At 43.5% G+C, this 21,532-nt stretch overlaps 1 protein-coding gene across 9 annotated transcripts in view; it reads left to right on the top strand.

Moving 5' to 3' along the window:
* The window catches only part of POGZ (pogo transposable element derived with ZNF domain), a 61,472-nt gene extending 40,737 nt beyond the window's left edge, over positions 1–20,735 (top strand). For 3 of the 9 annotated variants that reach the window (XM_074938822.1, XM_074938816.1, XM_074938824.1), the window contains 14 exons: positions 371–664; positions 1,531–1,737; positions 2,583–2,692; positions 3,128–3,462; positions 5,326–5,480; positions 9,463–9,563; positions 10,595–10,750; positions 11,597–11,731; positions 12,043–12,248; positions 12,847–12,987; positions 13,820–13,879; positions 16,686–16,798; positions 17,742–17,766; positions 17,872–20,735. In XM_074938822.1, the coding sequence (XP_074794923.1) occupies positions 371–664; positions 1,531–1,737; positions 2,583–2,692; positions 3,128–3,462; positions 5,326–5,480; positions 9,463–9,563; positions 10,595–10,750; positions 11,597–11,731; positions 12,043–12,248; positions 12,847–12,987; positions 13,820–13,879; positions 16,686–16,798; positions 17,742–17,766; positions 17,872–19,441 (3,608 nt within the window). In that variant the 3' untranslated portion in view covers positions 19,442–20,735. The remainder of the gene's footprint in view (positions 1–370; positions 665–1,530; positions 1,738–2,582; positions 2,693–3,127; positions 3,463–5,325; positions 5,481–9,462; positions 9,564–10,594; positions 10,751–11,596; positions 11,732–12,042; positions 12,249–12,846; positions 12,988–13,819; positions 13,880–16,685; positions 16,799–17,741; positions 17,767–17,871) is intronic. The other 6 variants (XM_074938825.1, XM_074938820.1, XM_074938823.1 and 3 more) reach the window with 5 other exon arrangements.
* The last annotated feature ends 797 nt before the right edge of the window (positions 20,736–21,532 follow it).

Here is a 21,532-nt window from a genome sequence, read left to right as displayed (position 1 = left end):
CAAACACTTTCCTACTCTGAGTAGTCTCACTCGCAGCAGTAAAGCTAAGCACGTATATAAGAGTTTTCAGGATTGGGGTCTGTATGACTAGGAGTATGAGTCCCACTGAAAACTGTGGTACTTTGGAAAATCCCACCCAAAATTATTAAAAAGGGAAGAATTTGAACATATAATTTTCACTGTCTGTTTCCTTTTGCATTTCACTCATCTTGGAAAGTGAAACTATTTTCAAAGATGCTGAGCATTCATAACCTCCAGCGAAGTTAGTGGGAGTTGTGAGGGCTCAATGCTGCTGGGAAACAAGCAGTTAGATATCTGACACATCAAGTGGGAGCATCGGATCTAACCAAGTTTTCTGTTCTTTTTGAAGCCCCAGGTACCCAGTTTGTTAAACCAACCGTTGGAGTTCCTCAGGTTTTCTCTCAAATGGCCCAGGTGAGACCAGGTACAACCATGCCGGTGCGACCTACTACCAACACTTTCACTACGGTCATTCCGGCCACGCTTACCATCAGGAGCACTGTACCACAGTCCCAGTCACAACAGCAAAGTAAGTCCACTCCCAGCACCTCCACAACTCCTACTTCAACGCAACCAACAACACTTGGACAGTTAACTGTGCAGCAGCCAGGGCAATCCAGTCAAGCTACTAACCCTAAATTAGGTAAGACCTCCCATGGGAAAGCAGTGGGATTCAAGTGTTTATAATTTGATCTTCAGATATGTGGCCTAGTGGCTAGAGTATGGGAGAGGGAGTCCTGGGTTCTAGTCCTGACTCTGTCACTGACACATTGCGTAACTATGGGCAAGTCACTTAACTGCTCTGTGCCTCAGTTTACCCATCTGTAAAATGGGGATAATCCTTCCATATATCCCAGATGGGTATGAGAATTAACTAATTCGTGTTTATAAAATGTTTTGAGATACTCAGATGAAAGACCCTAAGAAATGCTTATTTGTGTGTTTTGAAAGATTATATATGAAGCTGTTTTTAAGATTAAGAAGGGCACAGTGGAAATTAGTCGTTCCTTTTATATGATGTCCAATAATACAATAATGATGGATTGTTCAAAAATAATGGCAAACAACTTTTAGAACAAATAAAAGTACTGCTTCATTCAGCAAGAGGTCCAGACAATGTAATTACATTTAGGAGGTCAGAGTCAAATACTACAGCAAGATTCAGAAAAGGGATGTGGATAATTTTTGACAATCAGTAACATGTATAGTTATTCACAGGACAAATCTCGTGTTTCATGGTGTAAGCTGATAGCTGGAGGGGGTCAGAAGAGTGTTGTCCTCCCCTAACCCTTCTTGTACAACTCTGATGAATCAGGTATTGATCACGGTCAGAGTCAGGATACCAGAACTGATGGTCTTATGTGGTACAGTAGATGATGGGGGACATGTTCGACCCATGGTCTGATCGGATATATCAGGATGTAGGACATGAGAGATGAGAGGTCTTGCCTGGTATATCAAATCCTGTGTTCCTAAATTTTTTTTCTCCATTGTCCCTTCTGTTGGCAGTGAGTATTGCAAGCTTTGTGACTGTGAAGAGACCTGGAGTAACTGGAGAGAACAGCAATGAGGTTGCTAAGCTGGTGAACACACTGAATACCATTCCTTCATTAGGCCAGAGCCCTGGTCCACTTGTGGTTTCTAATAGCAGCCCTGCACATGGTTCCCAGCGATCCAGTGTTTCAGAGTCGTCGTCGTCGTCGTCATCACTGAAAGGTACGGTCTGTGGTAGCCTAGATTCTGCTGAAAGCACAGACTTCTAAAGATGTTCCTAACACTCAATTTCTGAAGCAGAAAACAGTAACTAAGCATGTTATCTAGATTGCATATAAAAGGGGAAACAGACCTGTTAGACAACTAAACAGTTGAATTTCATGTCTTCATTGCTCTAAAGTTTTTCCTAGTGAGTGTCCTATATTTATCATGTGAGTTCCTGACTACTCCTTATATTTATTACTGTGTATTCAGTATTATGGATGCCCATGCTACCATTGTTAGAATTATTATTTACACATCACCATGGGCATACAGAGCTCTTTACAGACATGCAAGAGGGTAGCTTCTGTGCTACTTCTCCTGCGCAGAAGGCACATCTCAGTGGGAGTGAGGCAAAAGATGGCTTTAAGCCACCTTTTGTGCCATCCAGATTCTGGACTTCTGCCCATGTTTGGAGGTGAGAACAAGGAGTTTGAACTTGATGTGGATGGGGGCAGGAAGTCAGTGAAAGGATACAAGGAGAGTGGAGTGTGACTGGAGTAGTGGGAGAAGATGATTTTAGCTGCAAGATGTTTATCAGAAAATTCTTAGGACATCAGTGACTGTTCTGAGGAATGATGAGTGTGCAGTGTATCTCATATGAGTTGTCATAAATCTGCACATTTTCATACTTGTCCTCTCAAGTCCTGTTAGCAGTTAACGTTATTACTCTTGAAATGAATCACTTTCAATAGGGCCAGAACTTAGATCCAAGTTTTTATTGAAATGTAGGGGTAGTATCAGATTCCAGATCTGGTATATCCAGTTTTTTATTATTGTTGTTATTATTGTTATTGTTATTACAGTCAGCTCTTCTCCTGTCCCCACATTTGATTTACAAGATGGTGGCCGGAAAGTCTGCCCAAGATGCAATGCCCAATTTCGAGTGACTGAGGCTTTAAGAGGACATATGTGTGTAAGTAACCATTCTGAGATGAAGAATTCATTAGTCAGTACTATTGATTGTATATGGCAATAGTGAAGAACAGTGTTCTCCCCCACGGAAGGGGCTTGGGTAGGACAATCTGATGGGGGAATGGAAAATCTACCACAGGATCTTTAATAACTCCAAGTAGGCAGGACCTAGTTTTATATCTTGTTAAAAAGGACCGTTCCTCCAGTAGCACTGCCCCTTCCTAGCAATGGTCTCACCCAGCTGTACTGACTTGGAGGGAAGAGCATCCACCTCACTACTTCCTGAAGGTTGCTATGGTGGGCTCCCAGCTCTCATGAGGCCCAGCCTGCTTAGCTTGTGCGAACCAATGAGGTCACAGCCCACACTGTATGTGTAGTGATATAGTTACTGTTATGTACAATCTAATCATTAGTGTGGCTTTTCTTTTTCCTGAAGTACTGCTGCCCTGAAATGGTTGAATTCCTCAAGAAAGGAAAATCTCTGGAACCTGAACCAAATATTCAGCCTACAAAGCCTCCATCTCCAGAAAAAACTGCAGCTGTTGCTTCACCACCCTCCTCCACACCTATCCCTGCATTGTCTCCACCCGCTAAAGCTCCAGAGCAAAGTGAAAATGCAGGTGACTCGTCCCAGAGCAAACTCATCATGTTGGTAGATGATTTCTACTATGGCAGGGATGGCGGCAAAGTGACTCAGCTTTTGAACTTCCCCAAGGTTCCAACATCCTTCCGGTGTCCACACTGCACCAAGAGGCTAAAGAACAACATACGGTAAGAGGAATGCCACATGCCCCTATAACAATACCTCGCAGTTCTTGAATCTGCACGTCTCAAAGTGAGTTACTATGTCAATCAATTAAGTTCCAAAGCCCCCCTTATAGGGTAGGTAAGTCACAAACAGAGGCATGGAGAGGTGAAGTGATTTGCCCATGATCACACAATGAGTCAGTGGCAGAGCTGGGAACTGAACCCAGAATTCTTTTGGCTAGAACAGGGTTCCCAAACTTTTTTCCTTGAGGCCCTCCTGCAGCTTCAATAGGCACTGCGGCCGACTATTAGCACTTCTTGCTGCTTTCCAGGAGGTGGGACCCGGGGTTGGAGGTATGACTTGAGCTGTTCAGGGGCAGCTGAACCTTTAAATTATGCCCTCCCCGCTATCAGTGTATACAGTTTGATAGTGGTCCCTCCCCTCAGGGTGATCAAATGGGAAATCAGGCAAGGGGCTGTTTAACATGTAGCGTGGCTGCCACACGTCTGTCAGGGAGAGGGCACCGTGGAGCGTGCACGGCCCCTCGCCTCAGCAGGGGGCAGGGCCAGCAAAAGAGTGAAGGGGCCAGGCAGGGCCAGCCAGCCCCCACTGACACCCTCCACCTCTGCAGACCACTGAGTGCCTTGAGCTTGTCACGTGGCAGCCTTGCCCCAGTCACCCGCCCAGCACCCTTGTGCGCTTCACAGGCAGCCCCTGTCCGGGAACAAGAGAGAGGTTCGGGGGCCCCCAATGCTGGGCAAAGGCAGGCACTCGGGTTGGGCCCGGCCATTATCTGTGATGGTCATTGTCCAGGAGGAAACAGAGCAGCAGTGCTGTGCCCTGGTTATTGGGGGAGCCGTGGAGCTGATACTCCAGGAGGCCCGACTGCCATGGATTGTGGGGGTGCAGTGGCTTGGAGCAGGAACAGCCACAAACCCACCAGCCACCCTGGGAGCTGCCACCTCTCAGGGCCAGCCCCTTCTCTCCCGCCGCACAGTGGCTCCACATCGCCCTCTGCCACCCTCTGTGGGTGCTGAGCTCCTCAGGCACTGAGCAGGGGCCATCACTAGCTGCCACTTTGTCACTGTGTGCTTCACAAACTCCAGTGTCCTCTCCAAACTCCGCCCATGGCTGTGCCAGTAGAGCACCCAGGACTGTATGGTGGCCAGTAGACCACCCAGGACTGTCTGGTGGGCCACGGCCCACAGTTTGGGAACCTCTGGGCTAGAATAATGGAATCCTGAGTCCTAATAGAACTTTTAACACCTGTAATTTCTGATTAACTCACCACTAGTCCAGTCCCTAGAACCCATGATAGAGTATTCTCCACTGCTTTATCCAGTTGAGTTTGAACATGAGAGCTGAAGAAAAGAGGTAATTTCCTGTTTGTGGAACAGATTGTACAATGCACAAGAAGCCTCTCTAGTATCTTATTGCTACAATAGTTAGTATTAAAATTTGACTTTGAGCTAATATGCTTTGTCATGGCAGATGGAGAATTTTAGTTGTTATCCTCTTGATGCTGCTCCTTCAGTGGGCAGTTACAGAGCAGAGTCAGATGTATCCTGCTATCCAGGGGCTGAATAAGCGGCTGTTGAAGCATCTCTGGGCCACAGAGTGAGGAACGTCATGTCCATCTCTTTGATGGAGGAGAGTTGCCATCATGTCAGGCTTGGTTTTAGTAGGGTTAGTGAGAAGAGAGTATCTTAATGCTATGCCAAAAATGCAGTTATTTTATTAGCTATTTGAAAATAAATGTTTTTGCTACTAGTGAAAGCAATGCCAAAATAACCAATGTAAAAGTGTCTGGTTCACACCATTTCCAGGGTTGATATGGATGCGAATGTTTTTGGATTTATGTTCACATACACTCTGCTCTCCTTCAGGTTTATGAATCATATGAAACACCATGTTGAACTAGATCAGCAGAATGGGGAGGTAGATGTCCATACTATCTGCCAGCACTGTTACAGGCAATTCTCCACCCCCTTCCAGCTGCAGTGCCACCTAGAGAATGTTCACAGTCCCTATGAATCAACCAGTAAGTGGTGGTAGCAGGGGGTTTGTTTGTTTATTTCAGGATTTCAGTGTAAGTCTCTGGAGAAAGAGGTCTGTCCATCCTGGGACCATGCCATCATGATGCAGGGTGTGATGTGGGGTTACATGGAATTATATTTTCTTGAATGCCTGCAAAAGTTCAAACTAAACTGTAGTATTAGTCCAAAGTGATTTCATTGTCAAGGACATTTTAAAGATCCAAAACAATCATAATCAGATGATGTTTAGGTTCTGATATGAACCTCCTAAAGGAATGAAATTCTGAGCTAAGGTAACTCCATGGAGCTTTTATTGGGGCTTGTTGTTTATTCTTTTAAACAGTAAAATTAATCTAGTGCAGGTGAAAGCAGACTGAAGTCCTCAGTTTATACACATAAGATGTGTTTCCCCACACCATGCCCACCAGTGCCACCTTGTGGGATGAGAAAGTTCAGGTACTATGCCTTACTCAATCTCTTGTAACTTTTCAACTGTCTTAAAACCTGATGACTAGTCATTGTTTATACCTTTCTTTGGACAGTGGTAGTCGTTCTACATCTTGCATGCATTTTGTGGTTAGTATATTGCTAAAATATCTGTCACAGCAATTTCAAAACATGCCAAATGTTATGCTTAGTAAAATTCCACTCCTTCAAGTTAGCTTTATTTTATCTGCAAAGCATGATGGGACTGTTGTTTCCACACAAGTCTTAGGTTCTTTCTTTGGCCTGTTCTAAATGTCAACAGGACACTTTTCAGAGTAGCAACCGTGTTAGTCTGTATCCGCAAAAAGAAAATGGACACTTGTCCATTAGAAGCTTAGAATCATAGAAGATTAGGGTTGGAAGAGACCTCAGGAGGTCATCTAGTCCAAACCCCTGCTCAAAGCAGGACCAACACCAACTAAATCATCCCAGCCAGGGCTTTGTCAAGCCAGCCATTAAAAACCTCTGTGGATGGAGATTCTACCACTGCCCTAGGTAACCCATTCCAGTGCTTCACCACCCTCCTAGAGAAATAGTTTTTCCTAATATCCAACCTAGACCTCCCCCACTGCAACTTGAAACCATTGCTCCTTGTTCTGTCATCTGCCACCACTGAGAACAGGCTAGCTCCATCCTCTTTGGAACCCCCTTCAGGTAGTTGAAGGCTGCTATAAAATCCCCCCTCACTCTTCTCTTCTGCAGACTAAATAAGCCCAGTTCCTTCAGCCTCTCCTCATAAATCATGTGCCCCAGCCCCCTAATAATTTTCATTGCCCTCTGCTGGAGCCTCTCCAATTTGTTCACATTCTTTTTGTAGTGGGGGAATCAAAACTGGGCACAGTACTCCGGATGTGGCCTCACCTGTGCCGAAAAGAGGGGAATAATCACTTCCCTCGATCTGCTGGCAGTGCTTCTACTAATGCAGCCCAATATGCCGCTAGCCTTCTTGGCAACAAGGCACACTGTTGACTCATATCCAGCTTTTCGTCCACTGTAATCCCCAGTTCTTTTCTGCAGAACTGCCGCTTAGCCAATCAGTCCCCAGTCTATAGCAGTGCCTGGGATTCTTCCATCCTAAGTGCAGGACTCTGCACTTGTTCTTGTTGAACCTCATCAGATTTCTTATAGCCCAATCCTCCAATTTGTGTAGGTCACTCTGGACCCTATCCCTACCCTTCAGCTTATGTACATCTCCCCCCAGCTTAGTGTCATCCGCAAACTTGCTGAGGGTGCGATCTATCCCATCATCCAGATCATTAATGAAGATATTGAACAAAACCTGCCCCAGGACAGACCCCTGGGACACGCCACTTGATACCGGCTGCCAACTAGACATCGAGCCATTGATCTCTACCTGTTGAGCCCGATGATCTAGCCAGCTTTCTATTCACCTTATAGTCCATTCATCCAATCCATACTTTTTAACTTGCTGGCAAGAATACTGTGGGAGACTGTATCAAAAGCTTTGCTAAAGTCAAGATATATCACGTCCACTGCTTTCCCCATAGCCACAAAGCCAGTTATCTCATCATAGAAGGCAATCGGGTTGGTCAGGCATGACTTTCCTCTGGTGAATCCATGTTGACTATTCCTGATCACCTTCCTCTCCTCCAAGTGGTTCAAAATGGATTCCTTGTGGACTTGCTCCATGATTTTTCCAGGGACTGAGGTGAGGCTGACCGATCTGTAGTTCCCCAGATTCTCCTTCTTCCTTTTTTTTAAAGATGGGCACTATATTTGCCTTTTTCCAGTCATAGAATCATAGAATATCAGGGTTGGAAGGGACCTCAGGAGGTCATCTAGTCCAACCCCCTGCTCAAAGCAGGACCAATCCCCAATCAAGTCATCCAGGACCTCCCCCAGTCGCCACGCGTTTTCAGAGATAATGGCCAATGGCTCTGCAGTCACATCAGCCAACTCCCTCAGCACCCTTGGATGCATTGCATCCAGCTCCATGGACTTGTGCATGTCCAACTTTTCTAAATAGTCCTTAACCTGTTCTTTCACCACTGAGGGCTGCTCACCTCCTCCCCATACTGTGCTGCTCAGTGCAGCAGTCTGGGAGCTGACCTTGTCTGTGAAGACCGAGGCAAAAAAAGCATTGAATACTTCAGCCTTTTCCACATCATCTGTCACTAGATTGCCTCCCCCATTCAGTAAGGGTCCCACACTTTCCCTGACTCCTTGTTGCTAACATTCCTGTAGAAACCTTTCTTGTTACCCTTGACATCCCTTGCTAGCTGCCACTCCAACTGCATGCTCGAGCAATATTTTTATACTCCTCCCTAGTCATCTGTCCAAATTTCCACTTCTTGTAAGCTTCCTTTTTGTGTTTAAGCTCACTGAAGATTTCTCTGTTAAGCCAAGCTGGTCGCCTGCCATATTTGCTATTCTTTCTGCACATCGGGATGGCTTGTTTCTGTGCCCTCAGTAAGGCTTCTTTAAAATACAGCCAGCTCTCCTGGACTCCTTTTCCCTCATATTAATCTTCCAGGGGATCCCTGAGGGAGTCAAAGTATGCTTTTCTGAAGTCCAGGGTATGTATTCTGCTACTCTCCTTTCTTCCTTTTGTCAGGATCCTGAACTCGACCATCTCATGGTCAGGGCTGCCCAGATTGCCACCCAATTCTACTTCCCCTACCAATTCTTCCCTATTTGCAAGCAGCAGGTCAAGAGGAGCACGGCCCCTAGTTGGTTCCTCCAGCACTTGCACCAGGAAGTCCCCAGCACTCTCTAAAAACTGTGCACTGCTCTATTGCTCTCCCAGCAGATGTTAGGGAGATTGAAGTCCCCCATGAGAAACCAGGGCCTGTGATCTGGAAACTACTGTTAGTTGTCTGAAGAAAGCCTCCTCTACCTCATTCTCCTGGTCTGGTGGTCTATAGCAGACGCCCACCATGACATCACCCTTGTTGCTGTCGCTTCTAAACTTAACCCAAAGACTCTCAACAGACTTTTCTCTGGTTTCCTATTGGAAGCTCTGAGCAATCATACTGCTCCCTTACATACAGTGCAACTCCTCCACCTTTTCTCTCCCACCAGTCCTTCCTGAACAGTTTATACCCATCCATGACAGTGCTCCAGTCATGTGAGTTACCCCACCAAGTCTCTGTTATTCCAAGCTTAGTGGTGACCTTCCAAATTCATTTCACATAGGGGTTACCAAATAGACTTCAGATGATGATAAACTAATCTGATCAAAAATGTACTTTTGGAAACAGTGCAGCATTGGCCTGGGCCAAAGGAAATGGAGCTTTTCCATGTTCTTTGATGACTCAGTTTTACTCCTTGCTCAGTTGGTTTTGGTGATGCCTTCCAGAAGATGCTGAGAGTAGATATAGATAGATATATTTAAATCGCATGCCCCAGATCCAAGAGGCGAGAACAAGTAATATTTTGCTTCCTTTAAAGGGATTATATTATCTGATTTCAAAGTCCTTCACTGCAACCTTTGTGTTGTGGGGGTTTTAACTGTTACTTTGCTTTTCCTTCCTGTTACAGCGAAGTGCAAGATTTGTGAATGGGCATTTGAGAGTGAACCAATGTTCTTGCAGCATATGAAGGATACCCACAAGCCTGGAGAAATGCCCTACGTTTGTCAGGTATTACACACATTTTAAACTCTGTGCTTTAGACTGTTTCTGTGAAGTCCAGGAGGAGGTCTGGAACTTTCCAGCAAAGCATTTAAGTAGGTGATTAGTCCCACTGGAGTCAGTGCTGAGGGAGCAGACACTAGAAGTTTGCATTGAGGGCCTGGAGATGGGTGCCTTTTCAGGAAAGAGAAGCTGTCACTCTAGAGGAGGAGATAAGGCTCTGTCACTCACTCACTACATCCCTAGTTGCTGTCTAACCCTGAGATCAGTGCTTGCATCCACTCTAAAGATGCTACCCTTCATAAATTGGCCCCACTGCTGCCTGTCCAATGAGAAAAGGAAAAGAATAAGAAACTTCTAAAATGTAACTTCTTTCAGTGTGACATAGGGCCTGAGTGAATTGTTCTATCTGACATACTGTGACTTGCTTTTCAGTAACTACCTATTATTCCTGTTCGCACTGTTACTACCTTTCTTCTTTTTAGATTGGATGGATAGTGTCATTAACTGCTAATTTTATAACCATCTGAAAGAACAGAATTCTCAGGAGACATCTGTTCTCAGAACTATTAATTTTAAGAGTATGTAGTCTCTTCAAAAAAAATCTAAGTGGCTTATTTTTATTCTTTATGGGTATCCCCCAGTAAACCCTGATGTTCCCCCCGACGCCTCAAGATACCTCTCTCTTCTTGTAGCCCTCTATTCTGAGTGATGAAGACTGCATAAGATTTACTTCCATTCAGAGCTCATTACTCCTCAGGTGCTCAGGAACCATGGTTATGGTTGCCATATAAGAATCTACCTAGATTGACCAGCCCCATTTTTATCTGATAGAGATCACTCACTGTTAGGTCTCACTTCCTGTTAGATCTCCCTTCCTGCTTACTTCAGATAAGTTCATTCAGTAACTTAAAGGGGGTGTAGGTTAGCAGCTGCTTAGATGCTTCAGTGAAAGTAACCATATACTACAGTGATAGATGTGATATAAATTCCTAGATTACTTCCATGTTAATTGTTTGTTTGCATTTGTCCTTCCCCAGGTCTGTCAGTATCGTTCGTCGCTTTACTCTGAAGTGGATAGCCATTTCCGAATGATCCACGAGGACACACGGCACCTGCTCTGTCCTTATTGCCTGAAAGTCTTTAAGAATGGCAATGCCTTCCAGCAGCATTTCATGAGGCACCAGGTAACCCAAGTACGGAGTTAGGTTTATATTCTTCGCAACGTTTTGGTTAAAATGGTTCACTTTTCACAGCACATGCTTAAAGCTGAATCAGGGCCTGAAACAGGCGATGTGCCCACTTCATATCCATATCCATATCCATATCCATATCTATATCTATCTATCTCACACACACACACACACACACGCCTCTTACCTCAGCTATGATTAGCACATATCAGCCCTTTATCCTTCTGGGTGAAAAGTTCAGATTCCAGAAAATAAATTCCATCCCACAGACCACGTTTTGTACAGCTGTTGGGAAGCTCTATTTCCATATCAGTTGCCTAGAATGGTGACCTCTTTTAAGTGTGAGTAGTTCTAAGCATACTTATAAATTATGTAAAGTTAGTGCTTTTGGGAGGTAGCAGATTGACAACCCTGGCAGCCCTTAGTTTACCCACAGAACAGGTATAGGGTAGGCATTGGAAAGGCAAGCAGCTTCCATGTGCTACTCTGCCAGTGTGCCTCAGCCGTGACTTGGAGAAAACCCCCTCTAGGAGAAAGAGAAGAGTTCATTTTTCTTGACCCTGCAGTTCTTGGTGCCTTTGCTGATAAAGGGACCAATTGCTGGGGTGAAGGTGATTTTATGATGTGGACACGTTACCCACTGGAAATGGAACAAACACCACCAGTAACTATTTTTAATACAGCGTTTTCAAATGGCACCTAAACATGGCTGGACTTGAGGTCAAGGAAATAAAAGAAAGAGAAGCCATTGTTTTGGTTTCTTTAAATAAATAAAATAAACCACCCAAGAACCTACCCTTTTTGCCTCCACTCTCCAAAATTAAAAATTCCTTTTTTATTTTGCTTTAGAAGAAGAGTGTTTATCACTGTAACAAGTGTCGGCTGCAATTCCTATTCGCCAAGGATAAAATTGAACACAAGCTGCAGCACCACAAAACTTTCCGAAAGCCGAAGCAGCTAGAAGGACTGAAACCTGGAACCAAGGTAAGGGATCCAAGCTAAACAGCAGCCCTTGCTCCTCCTCCTACATTTTCTCAGAAGTATATCAACAGTATCAATATGTACCTCCTAAAAATTCCAGCAGCATTTTTCTGCCAGTTTTTACTAGATGCCATAAAACAGGTGTTTGCAGAATGTGCATCACTTCAGATCTCCACCTGTTGGAACAGATTGATTCCACCTGCCATTCCATGTTAAGTTGAGCAGACCATTGCAAAGCTGAGGAGCAGAGATCAGGAGTGGGGCAGCACATGTCTTAAGATATGCAAAGCTGAGGTATCTGTCATTTGCTGCAGGTTACAATTAGAGCATCTAGAGGACAGCCGCGGACAGTGCCAGTATCTTCGTCTGATGCGCCACAGGGCACCTTGCAGGAAGCCACTCCACTGACGACTTCTACGGACCCCCAGCCCATCTTCCTGTACCCACCCGTCCAGAGGAACATCCAGAAGAGAGCAGTCAAGAAAATGTCAGAACTTCTTGCTAAGTTTCAAACTAAAAGGTTGTTAAAGAAAATGCAGTCAGCTATGTTATGCCACCATTGATGGCAGTCTGCTCCTCGGCACTGTGCAGTTTCGGCTTGTCCACTGCCAGGAAGAACTATCATGCCAGGAGAAGCCAGCTTTCCACAAGACCAGGATTAAGTCAAATGATTTAAACAATTTTTTTTTTTAATTTTCTCTTTTGTGGGGTTTTCCCTGTAGAGAGCCCAGGGGAGCCTCCCTCTTTCTCTTCCCCCTCTCATCCTGTCTCCCTTAGAGGTCCCACACTGCAGCCTTAATTTTTCTGGTTAGGGCAGTCCACTGTATTTGAGTACATGGCATAAGAGAGTGATTCCTTAACGAGGTGTCACAAATGGTGAAACTAAAGCCTAACGCTAAGACGATCTATGTAGCTAGGACTGAAAGTATAGGTCAGAGGAGATTATTTTGACTGCAATTTTTTCTGGAAGTTTGCCTCTGTCAATGATAGTCTTCACTGTTTGCTGGTTAGCTTTGTCTTTTGTGTCTGCCAGCCTGAAAGGGTTTGTAGTAACAGAAATTGTAACTCCACAAAGTATCTGTACAGCCACTGATGAGAGTGTCCCCTTTCATCTGCAGGAGTGTTCTGGGGAGGCAGACGTGCTTGGAGTGCAGCTTCGAAATCCCAGATTTCCCAAACCACTTTCCTACCTACGTCCACTGTTCGCTGTGTCGTTATAGCACTTGCTGCTCCAGAGCTTATGCCAACCATATGATCAAGTAGGTGTAAAAAGGACTCTCTAGAAAAGCAAACCTCTCTAATACACTGGAACCGCCTCCTCCTTAGATTGACATTCTCCTTTACTGGGGGATCAGTAAGTTCCAGTTCACTAGAAGTGGGTTATAGGGCAGTGTGCATGTGGTTTGTATCAATGGTACAGTGGGTGGTAATGGGTTTCTTTATACACCTAAATGATTTGAGCGAACAGTTGAGGGCAAATGCTGGATGAGGATTAATCTCAGTGGATTTCAGTTCACATAAGGGACATGCACAGACACACGCATCCCGACTCCTTTTAATTTGTCAGCCACTTAGAAATACCCCATCTAACTTTTGCAGTTGCCCTCCCCATTCAGAATCAGGATTTGGTGATCCTGCTCTAGACCATTGGGCCTAAAAACCTCTCCAAGTTCTTGAGCATCAGTGACTGTGATAAATAACATTACTAGGTGAGAACTGTCATTAACTGCCACCTGGTGCAAGTCGCTGAGAAGTGTGGGTTTCAGAGCAGGGATATTGCTGTCTTGCTCCTAAAATAGGTTCAAGTATATAGTTCATTGAAAGATGTAGTTAATCACACAAGCCTACAGATCCTGGAAAACAATGGATGTATGCAGCACAGTTGCCCCCAGAACCAGGGTCAAGCAGTTTAATCAGGGATAGGAATTCCATTCCCCTGAAACCTTAATTGAAAGATAGGGAAACTTACAACAGAATGGTTCTAAAATAGGATCAGGTTTCTCTGAATAAGTGTGCATGATTTTTTGTCTGGCCTAAATATGCAGAATAATCCTGAGCCTCTAGTAAATATGTTTGTTTTTTATCTTACAGCAACCACGTTCCTCGGAAGAGTCCAAAATACTTGGCCTTGTTTAAAAACTATACTGCCTGGTAATGCCAAACTTGATTACATCTTATTTTAATTTCCTAACCATCTAAAGTGATTTATTTTCTGATCTTCTAACTCTGCCATCTTCTGTAATTATCCACTTTCTCAAGAAGATCCAATATATTTTTTCTGTAATAGCAAAAAGGTGTTTAAACAGAGCACAAGATCCTGGGTCTTACTTTACCCTGGATAACCTGCAACTCCTAATGACTTCTTAGGGCAGGTCTACACTACAGCTTGGATCGACGCTCTCAGATCGATCCTCTGGCAGTCAATTTAGTGGGTCTAGTGAAGACCCGCCAAATCGACAGCAGATTGCTCTCCAGTCGACTCCTGTACTCTACCCTCAGCGAGAAGAGTAAGGTAAGTCGATGCGAGAGTTTCTCCCGTCGACCCCCTGCAGTGTAGACCCCGCGGTAACTTGACCTAAGTTACGTCAACTCCAGCTACATTATTCATGTAGCTGGAGTTGCATAGCGTAGGTTGACTTACCGCAGTAGTGTAGACATAGCCTTAGTGTGAGCTAACTTCATGTGGCACATAATGGGAAATGCACTTACGCAGTTGAAGGCAGAATTTGGTCATAAGAATGGCCATACTAGGTCAGATCAATTATCTGTCGCAGACCAGTATCCTGTCTTCCAATAGCGGCCAGTGCCAGAAGCTTCAGAAGGAGTGAACAGAACAAGGCACTTTACTGAGTGATCCACACCCTGTCATCCAGTCCCAGCTTCTTTTAGGACACCCAGAGCATGAGATTGCATCCCTGACCCTCTTAGTTAATAGCCATCGATGGATCTATCCTCCAGGAACTTTATCTAATTCTTTTTTTAATTCAGTTATACTTTTGGCCTTTACCACATCCCCTGGCAATGACTTCCCCAGGTTGACTGTATGGTATGTGAAGAAGTACTTCCTTATGCTTGTTTTAAATCTGCTGCCTATTACTGACCCCTGGTTCTTGTGTTATGTGGAGGGGTGAATAACACATCCTTACTCGCTTTCTCCACACCATTCATGATTTTCTAAACCTCTATCATATCTCCCCTCAGTTGTCTCTTTTCCAGGCTGAACAGTCCTGTCTTTTTAATCTCTCCTCACATGAAAGCTGTACCATCCCCCTAATAATTTTTGTTTCCCTTCTGTGTACTTTTTCCAATTCTAATCTATCTTTTATCAGATGGGATGACCATAACTGCACGCAGTATTCAAAGTATGGGCATACCATGTTTTTATATATGGTGGTATTATGATATTTTTTGTCTTATTATCTATCCGTTTTCTGATGGTTCCCAGCATTCTGTTAGGTTTTTTGACTGGCGCACATCGAACAGATGTTTTCAGAGAACTATCCATGATAACTCCCAAGATTGATTTCTTGTGCGGTAACAGCTAATTTAGACACCATCATTTTGTATGTATACTTGGAATTATGTCTTCCAGTGTGCATTACTTTGCATTTATCAACATTGAATATCATCTGCCATTTTGTTGCCCAGTCACCCAGTTTTGTGAGGTCACTTTGTAACTCTTTGCAGTCTGCTTTGGACCTAACTGTCTGGAGTAATTTTGTATCATCTGAAAATTTTGCCAACTCACTGTTTTACCTTTTTTTCCTAATCATTTGTGACTGTTATAACAGCACTAGTCCCAGTACGGATCTTTGGGGGACCTTGCTGTTTACCTTTCTCCACTGTGAAAACTGATAATTTAGTCCTACTCTTTGTTTTCTATCTTTTAACCAATCACTGATCCAGGAGAGGAACTTGCCTCTTTTTCCCATGACTGCTTACTTTGCTTAAGAGCCTTTGATGAGGGACCTTGTCAAAGGTTTTCTGAAAGGCAAAGTACACTATGTGCACTAGATCACCCTTGTCCATATGTTTGTTGACCCTGTCCCCAAAGAAGTCTGATAGGTTGGTGAGGCATGATTTCCCTTTACAAAAGCTGTATTGGCTCTTCCCCAACGTATCATGTTCATCTATGTGTCTGATAATTCTGTTCTTTACTGTAGTTTAAACTATTTTGCTGGTACTGAAGTTAGTTTTACTTTTAGTTCTTGTCTTTTGCTAGTTGTTCTTTAAATTCTTTTTTGACCTGCCTAATTATGCTTGACTTGCAAGGATGTATGTTCCTTTCTGTTTTCTTCACTAGAAGTTGACTTTCAGTTTTTAAAAGATGTCTTTTTGTCTTTAACCGCCTCTTTTACTCTGTTGTTTAGCCATGGTGGTTTTTTTCTGGTCCTCTTACTGTTTTTTGGGAGCGGGGATACATTTAGTTTGAGCCTCTATTATGGTGTTTTTTAAAAAAATTTCCATGCAGCTTGCACACATTTCACTTTTGTGACTGTTTCTTTTAATTTCCATGTAACTAGCCTCCTCATTTTTGTGTAGTTCCCCTTTTTGAGGTTAAGTGCTACTGTGGTGGATTTCTTAGGTATTTTCTCCCCTACAAGAATGTAAATTTAATTACATTGTGGTTGATATTGCCAAGTGGTTCAGCTATATTCGCCTCTTGGACCAGATCCAGTCTTCCACTTAGAACTAAATCAAGAATTGCTTCTCCCCTTGTGGCTTCCAGGACTAGCTGCTCCAAGAAGCAGTCAGTAATGGTGTCTAGAAATTTTATCTCTGAATCCCATCCTGAGGTGACATGTACCCAGTCAATAAGGAGGTAATATTAACTCCTCTTTAGTCTCCATGAGAACTTTCCAGATCTCTTTATTAATGGTTGCTGCTTTATATGAAATGCATATGTTTGTTGTGATGCTGGTGTTATTATATACTTCTTTTCTCTTCCCCCTCCTAGCGGGGTAAAGTTGGCCTGTGCCTCCTGTCTTTTTGCAACATCTGAAGGTGATGCAATGGCCAAGCATCTGGTCTTCAACCCATCACATGAGTTCAGTAACATCATTTTCCGAGGTAAGATTTTGAGATGAAGCAGAAATGTCACATTATACTGTAGCATAATAGTAATGTTGGGCATAATGCATTATTTATAGATTATGGGCCAGATGCTTCCCTGGTGTATCTATTTGGGATGAATTTGGCCTATAATTCCTCTAGCTTTCCATGCTATTTATATGTAAAACATAGAGTAGATTCATAGATTAGAAGGTCAGAAGCAACCACTGTGATCAGCTAGTCTGACCTGCTGTATAACCCAGGCTATAGGACTTGTAGGTAGATCTGTAGTGTTGTGGACCCTTCATAACAGAATGAGAGAGTCTGTCTATTCTGGAGGTTTGAGGGGTTGGTTTAATATCTCCTTTCCTTTTTTGCATATAGTTACAGCTCTCTGGCTGTGGGACTCATCCAGGGGCTGCATGAATGCTGTTAGTAAGTTACTTTTCCTCTGAGACACTGTTGAACCAGTGAGAGGCTAAGAGGCATTGTGCTGCCGCTGAAATTACAATTTTGGATGGGTCTTAAAACTTGCATACTAGACGCTTGACATTAAATATCCCTATTACATTTTGCTAAAGGAAGGCGTTACGTCCAGTGGCCTGGGCAAATTCCAGTTTACTGGCCTATATCCGGCCTAACTGTATTCCTCCTGTGAATTCAAATGAATACAGTATTTCTCTGCTGGTTTTAATGGTCATTGTCTAGTGTTACTGTGCATTGTTAGCTGCTGTGCATCAACCCAGAGGTGGCTGCATTTCAGTGTTGGATACATGATTACTCTATGGGTGTGAAATTATAGATATAAAGTGTTTGCAAATTGTGTTGAGATCCTTCAGGATGACTGATGCTGTAGAGGTACAAGATCATCATCTTAGAAAAAATGATTTTTGTTGTTGTTGTCTGTCTTGATGTTTCACTTTCTGTTTGCAAACTAACCTCCAAATATTTCCTTTTTCAGGGCCCACTTGGATTTCACATTCAAGGTAAACTGTTTGACATCTCTCATCTGCCAAATACTCTTCTAGTTTTTGTTCCCTGTTTTTGTTTTTCTTGTTTTAAGCTGGTTCTCTGTGTTCTCTCCCTTCAAGGCACAGCCAGCCCCATGACGGAAGCATGAAGAATATATACTCCACCTATCCCCCAAGTAAAGCTGCTACTGTGAAAACAAAGCCTTTGTTAGCTGAGAAGGATGAGTTGGAGCCTGAAGCAGTGCTAGAGGCATATAAGAGACCTGCGGTTAGTCAGGAGGAAGAGTGCTTAAATATTGATGATCAAGAAGAAGAACAGCCAGCAAAAGAGCCCGAACCTGTAAGCAAAAAGGAACAACTGTCCGTGAAAAAGCTTCGTGTCGTACTGTTTGCCTTGTGCTGCAACACTGAACAGGCAGCAGAGCACTTCAGGAATCCTCAGAGGCGTATCAGGCGCTGGCTGCGAAGGTTTCAAGCTTTCCAAGAAGACAACTTAGCATCTTTGTCAGAGGGCAAGTACCTCAGCTTAGAGGCTGAAGAGAAGCTAGCAGAGTGGGTCCTCACACAAAGAGAGCAGCAGCTGCCTGTGAACGAGGAGACTCTCTTTCAGAAGGCAACCAAGATTGGCCGGTCCCTTGAGGGAGGCTTCAAGATCTCCTACGAATGGGCGGTGAGGTTCATGCTCAGGCACAACCTCAGCCTGCACACCCGCAGAGCAGTGGCTCACCCTCTCCCCAAAGACGTAGACGAAAATGCCAGCTGCTTCATTGAGTTTGTGCAACGGCAGATCCACACCCAGGACCTGCCGCTCTCCATGATCGCAGCCATTGACGAGATCTCTCTTTTCCTTGATGTGGAGGTACTGAGCAGCGACGACAGGAAAGAGAATGCATTGCAGACAGTGGGGACCGGGGAGCCCTGGTGCGACGTTGTCCTCGCTATCTTAGCTGATGGCAGCATTCTGCCAACTCTGGTGTTCTACAGGGGTCATGTAGAGCAGCCTGCCAACGTGCCGGAGTCTATTATATTGGAAGCAAAGGAGAATGGGTACAGCGATGACGAAATCATGGAGCTGTGGTCTTCTAGAGTGTGGCAGAAGCACACAGAGTGCCAGAACAGCAAGGGCATGCTGGTGCTGGATTGCCACCGAACACATCTGTCTGAAGAGGTACTTTCCTTACTGAATGCATCCAGCACTCTGCCAGCCGTAGTTCCTGCTGGCTGCAGCTCCAAAATCCAACCCCTAGATGTGTGTATAAAAAGGACTGTGAAAAACTTCTTGCATAAAAAGTGGAAAGAGCAAGCCAAGGAAATGGCGGACTCCACATGCGACTCGGACATTCTCCTCCAGCTGGTTTTATGCTGGCTGGCGGAGGTTCTGGAGGTCATTGGCGACTGTCCTGAACTCGTGCAGCAGTCCTTCCTGGTGGCTAGCGTGCTGCCGGGCCCCGATGGCACGGCCAACTCTCCCACACGCAATGCCGACATGCAGGAGGAGCTGATTGCCTCTCTGGAGGAGCAGCTGAAGCTGAGCGATGAGCTGCAGGACGAAGAAGTTGGATTCCAGGATAGGACCCGTGCCGAAGAATCTACAGACCCAGAAATCCTCCACCAGCTCTTTGAAGGGGAAAGCGAGACTGAATCCTTCTATGGCTTTGAAGATGCTGATTTGGATCTGATGGAAATCTGAGCACTAATCTGAGAATCATGATCCAGAAAGGGTTATTTTTTAAATAAATGTTGGATGAGACCATTACACTTCCCTGTGGATTTGTGGGATTAGGAAATTTGTAGGTGATCACTCAGATTAATAGCCATTTATGCTGTTCATTTATAAGTTTTGTGCTTTTTTTTTTTAAAAAGAAAAAAAAGAAATCACTGTGTTGGTATTTTCTGAAGCTATATTGTGGGTGAATATTTTTGCGTTTTCTTTACCTCACTGTATCATAGTTTTCTGTTTTATTGTGCAAAAATGTTTTGAATTATACTACATCGTCAATGTGACCATTTCTAAAGAAAGGAAAAAAAAATGTAGCTAATGAACCAGTATATAAATCTTTTGGTTGTCTTAACACAGATTTTTTTTTTTTTTTTTTTTAAACACTTGACCCAGAGATTTAGGTTTCTGTAGTAACTTTAGATATGAATTATTGCTTTAATGTGTGAAACCTTCTATTATTGGCCATTAAGATTTGGGTTTTTGTTTCTTTTTTAAAAAAGAAAAGAAGAGCAATGACTTTGCTTGTGAATCTTGACACAGGGTAAAACACAAGCGATAGAATTTTGCCTGTTCAATGCCAGCAACGGTTCTTAGGAGCCATTAGTATTTGAACTGGGGTTGAACTGAGATCTACATTTAGGGAGTTAGGTACAGTGTTAAAGCCAGCCTCTCGTTTTTGAGTAGACTTCATGACAACTGGAGGACACTGTGTGTGATGGTTTCATTCCTCCACCCAGGAAACCATCTGATACCCACCCACCTTCCTCCAAAGAATTACTGACAGAGGGTACATGACGGAAGAGACAAGACAAGCCTGTCTTGATCTTCCTGTACAATAGATGGGAGCTAAAACTATATGGACCATTAAACGACCTTTTTAAACTACTAGTAGTTGATAAACCTGCTTTAACCAGTGGCATCAGACACTACGTTCCTTAGAATTAGAAAATCTGATTTAATGAAACAAACTGTGATGTGCACAAAAGGAAGACGTTTGTTTTTATTTTTCACTGCCAGCTTAAATTTTTCTACAATTTGCATGTTTGAGGGTTTTTTAATTGTATGTATTATGGTATAAACTGAAAGCATTTTGACATACAAAAATCAGAAGCACCTGCACCTTTCTGTTTCCGTAGAGGTTTTTGAGAACCTTCCCTATTACCCAAGGAAAGCAGGAGGCAGCATGTGCAGACCTGTAAATGGTTCATCTTTAAAGTGTACATAAGTGGAACATTTAATAAAACCAGGGAAATGGATTTATAAATATGTGTTTTTATTATGGAGAACTATTTAACTCTTGTGACTTTGATAGAAAAGTACATATTATCCTAAATTAATTCTCTTGCTCCTCTGAACTCTGCAAAAAATGTGAAGCTGATGAAGTTTTTTCTTTGACATGACCAATTCCTGATTTGATTCAGTTTGTACACAAATCCCCTGCTTGGGAAGGGACTCAGTAGCTCAGTGTGTCTGGAAAAAAGCCAGAGATGGGATAGTAATGAAATGGCTTTACATGTAGTTAACACTTAGAGCCTGATTCTGCCCTCACTTGTACCTGTGCAGCCCTCCATAAAATCAATGTGACTTTAGCAGAGTTTGGCCCCTAACTGCCATATATTAACTACAGTAGGTTAAGTGGGACAGCCTGTTGTCCTGACTTCAAGGGGTTTTAAAAAAAAGTCTGAAAAGCATAAATACATATTTATATTGTACTGTATAAATATATTGCATTTCATCTTTATTTGGCAACCTCTGCATTCTTAAACTACAGCTTAAAGTTAAGTTTTTGCCTCATAGATGCTGGTAAATGCACCCTTTTCAAATGAAACTTAAGCAGCAGTCATATATTATAATTTCAAGGCTAAATCAATTGCAAAGAGATGGCCCGGTTTAAGCAGACTATTCAGTATTTTAGCTACATGTAGCTGCATTCTTTACTATCCTCCTAATGTATTAGCTGGCTAGACACACAACCTGGGATTCCAAAAAAGTGGAGGCATCTTATCTCTAAGTGCTTGTACGATTGTCTTAAGAGCATGTGTGCTATGGGCAGTTTTTTGT

Source organism: Natator depressus, chromosome 24, assembly GCF_965152275.1.
Source record: "Natator depressus isolate rNatDep1 chromosome 24, rNatDep2.hap1, whole genome shotgun sequence".
Lineage (NCBI taxonomy): Eukaryota > Metazoa > Chordata > Testudines > Cheloniidae > Natator > Natator depressus.
This window is presented reverse-complemented; position numbering and strand designations above follow the sequence as displayed.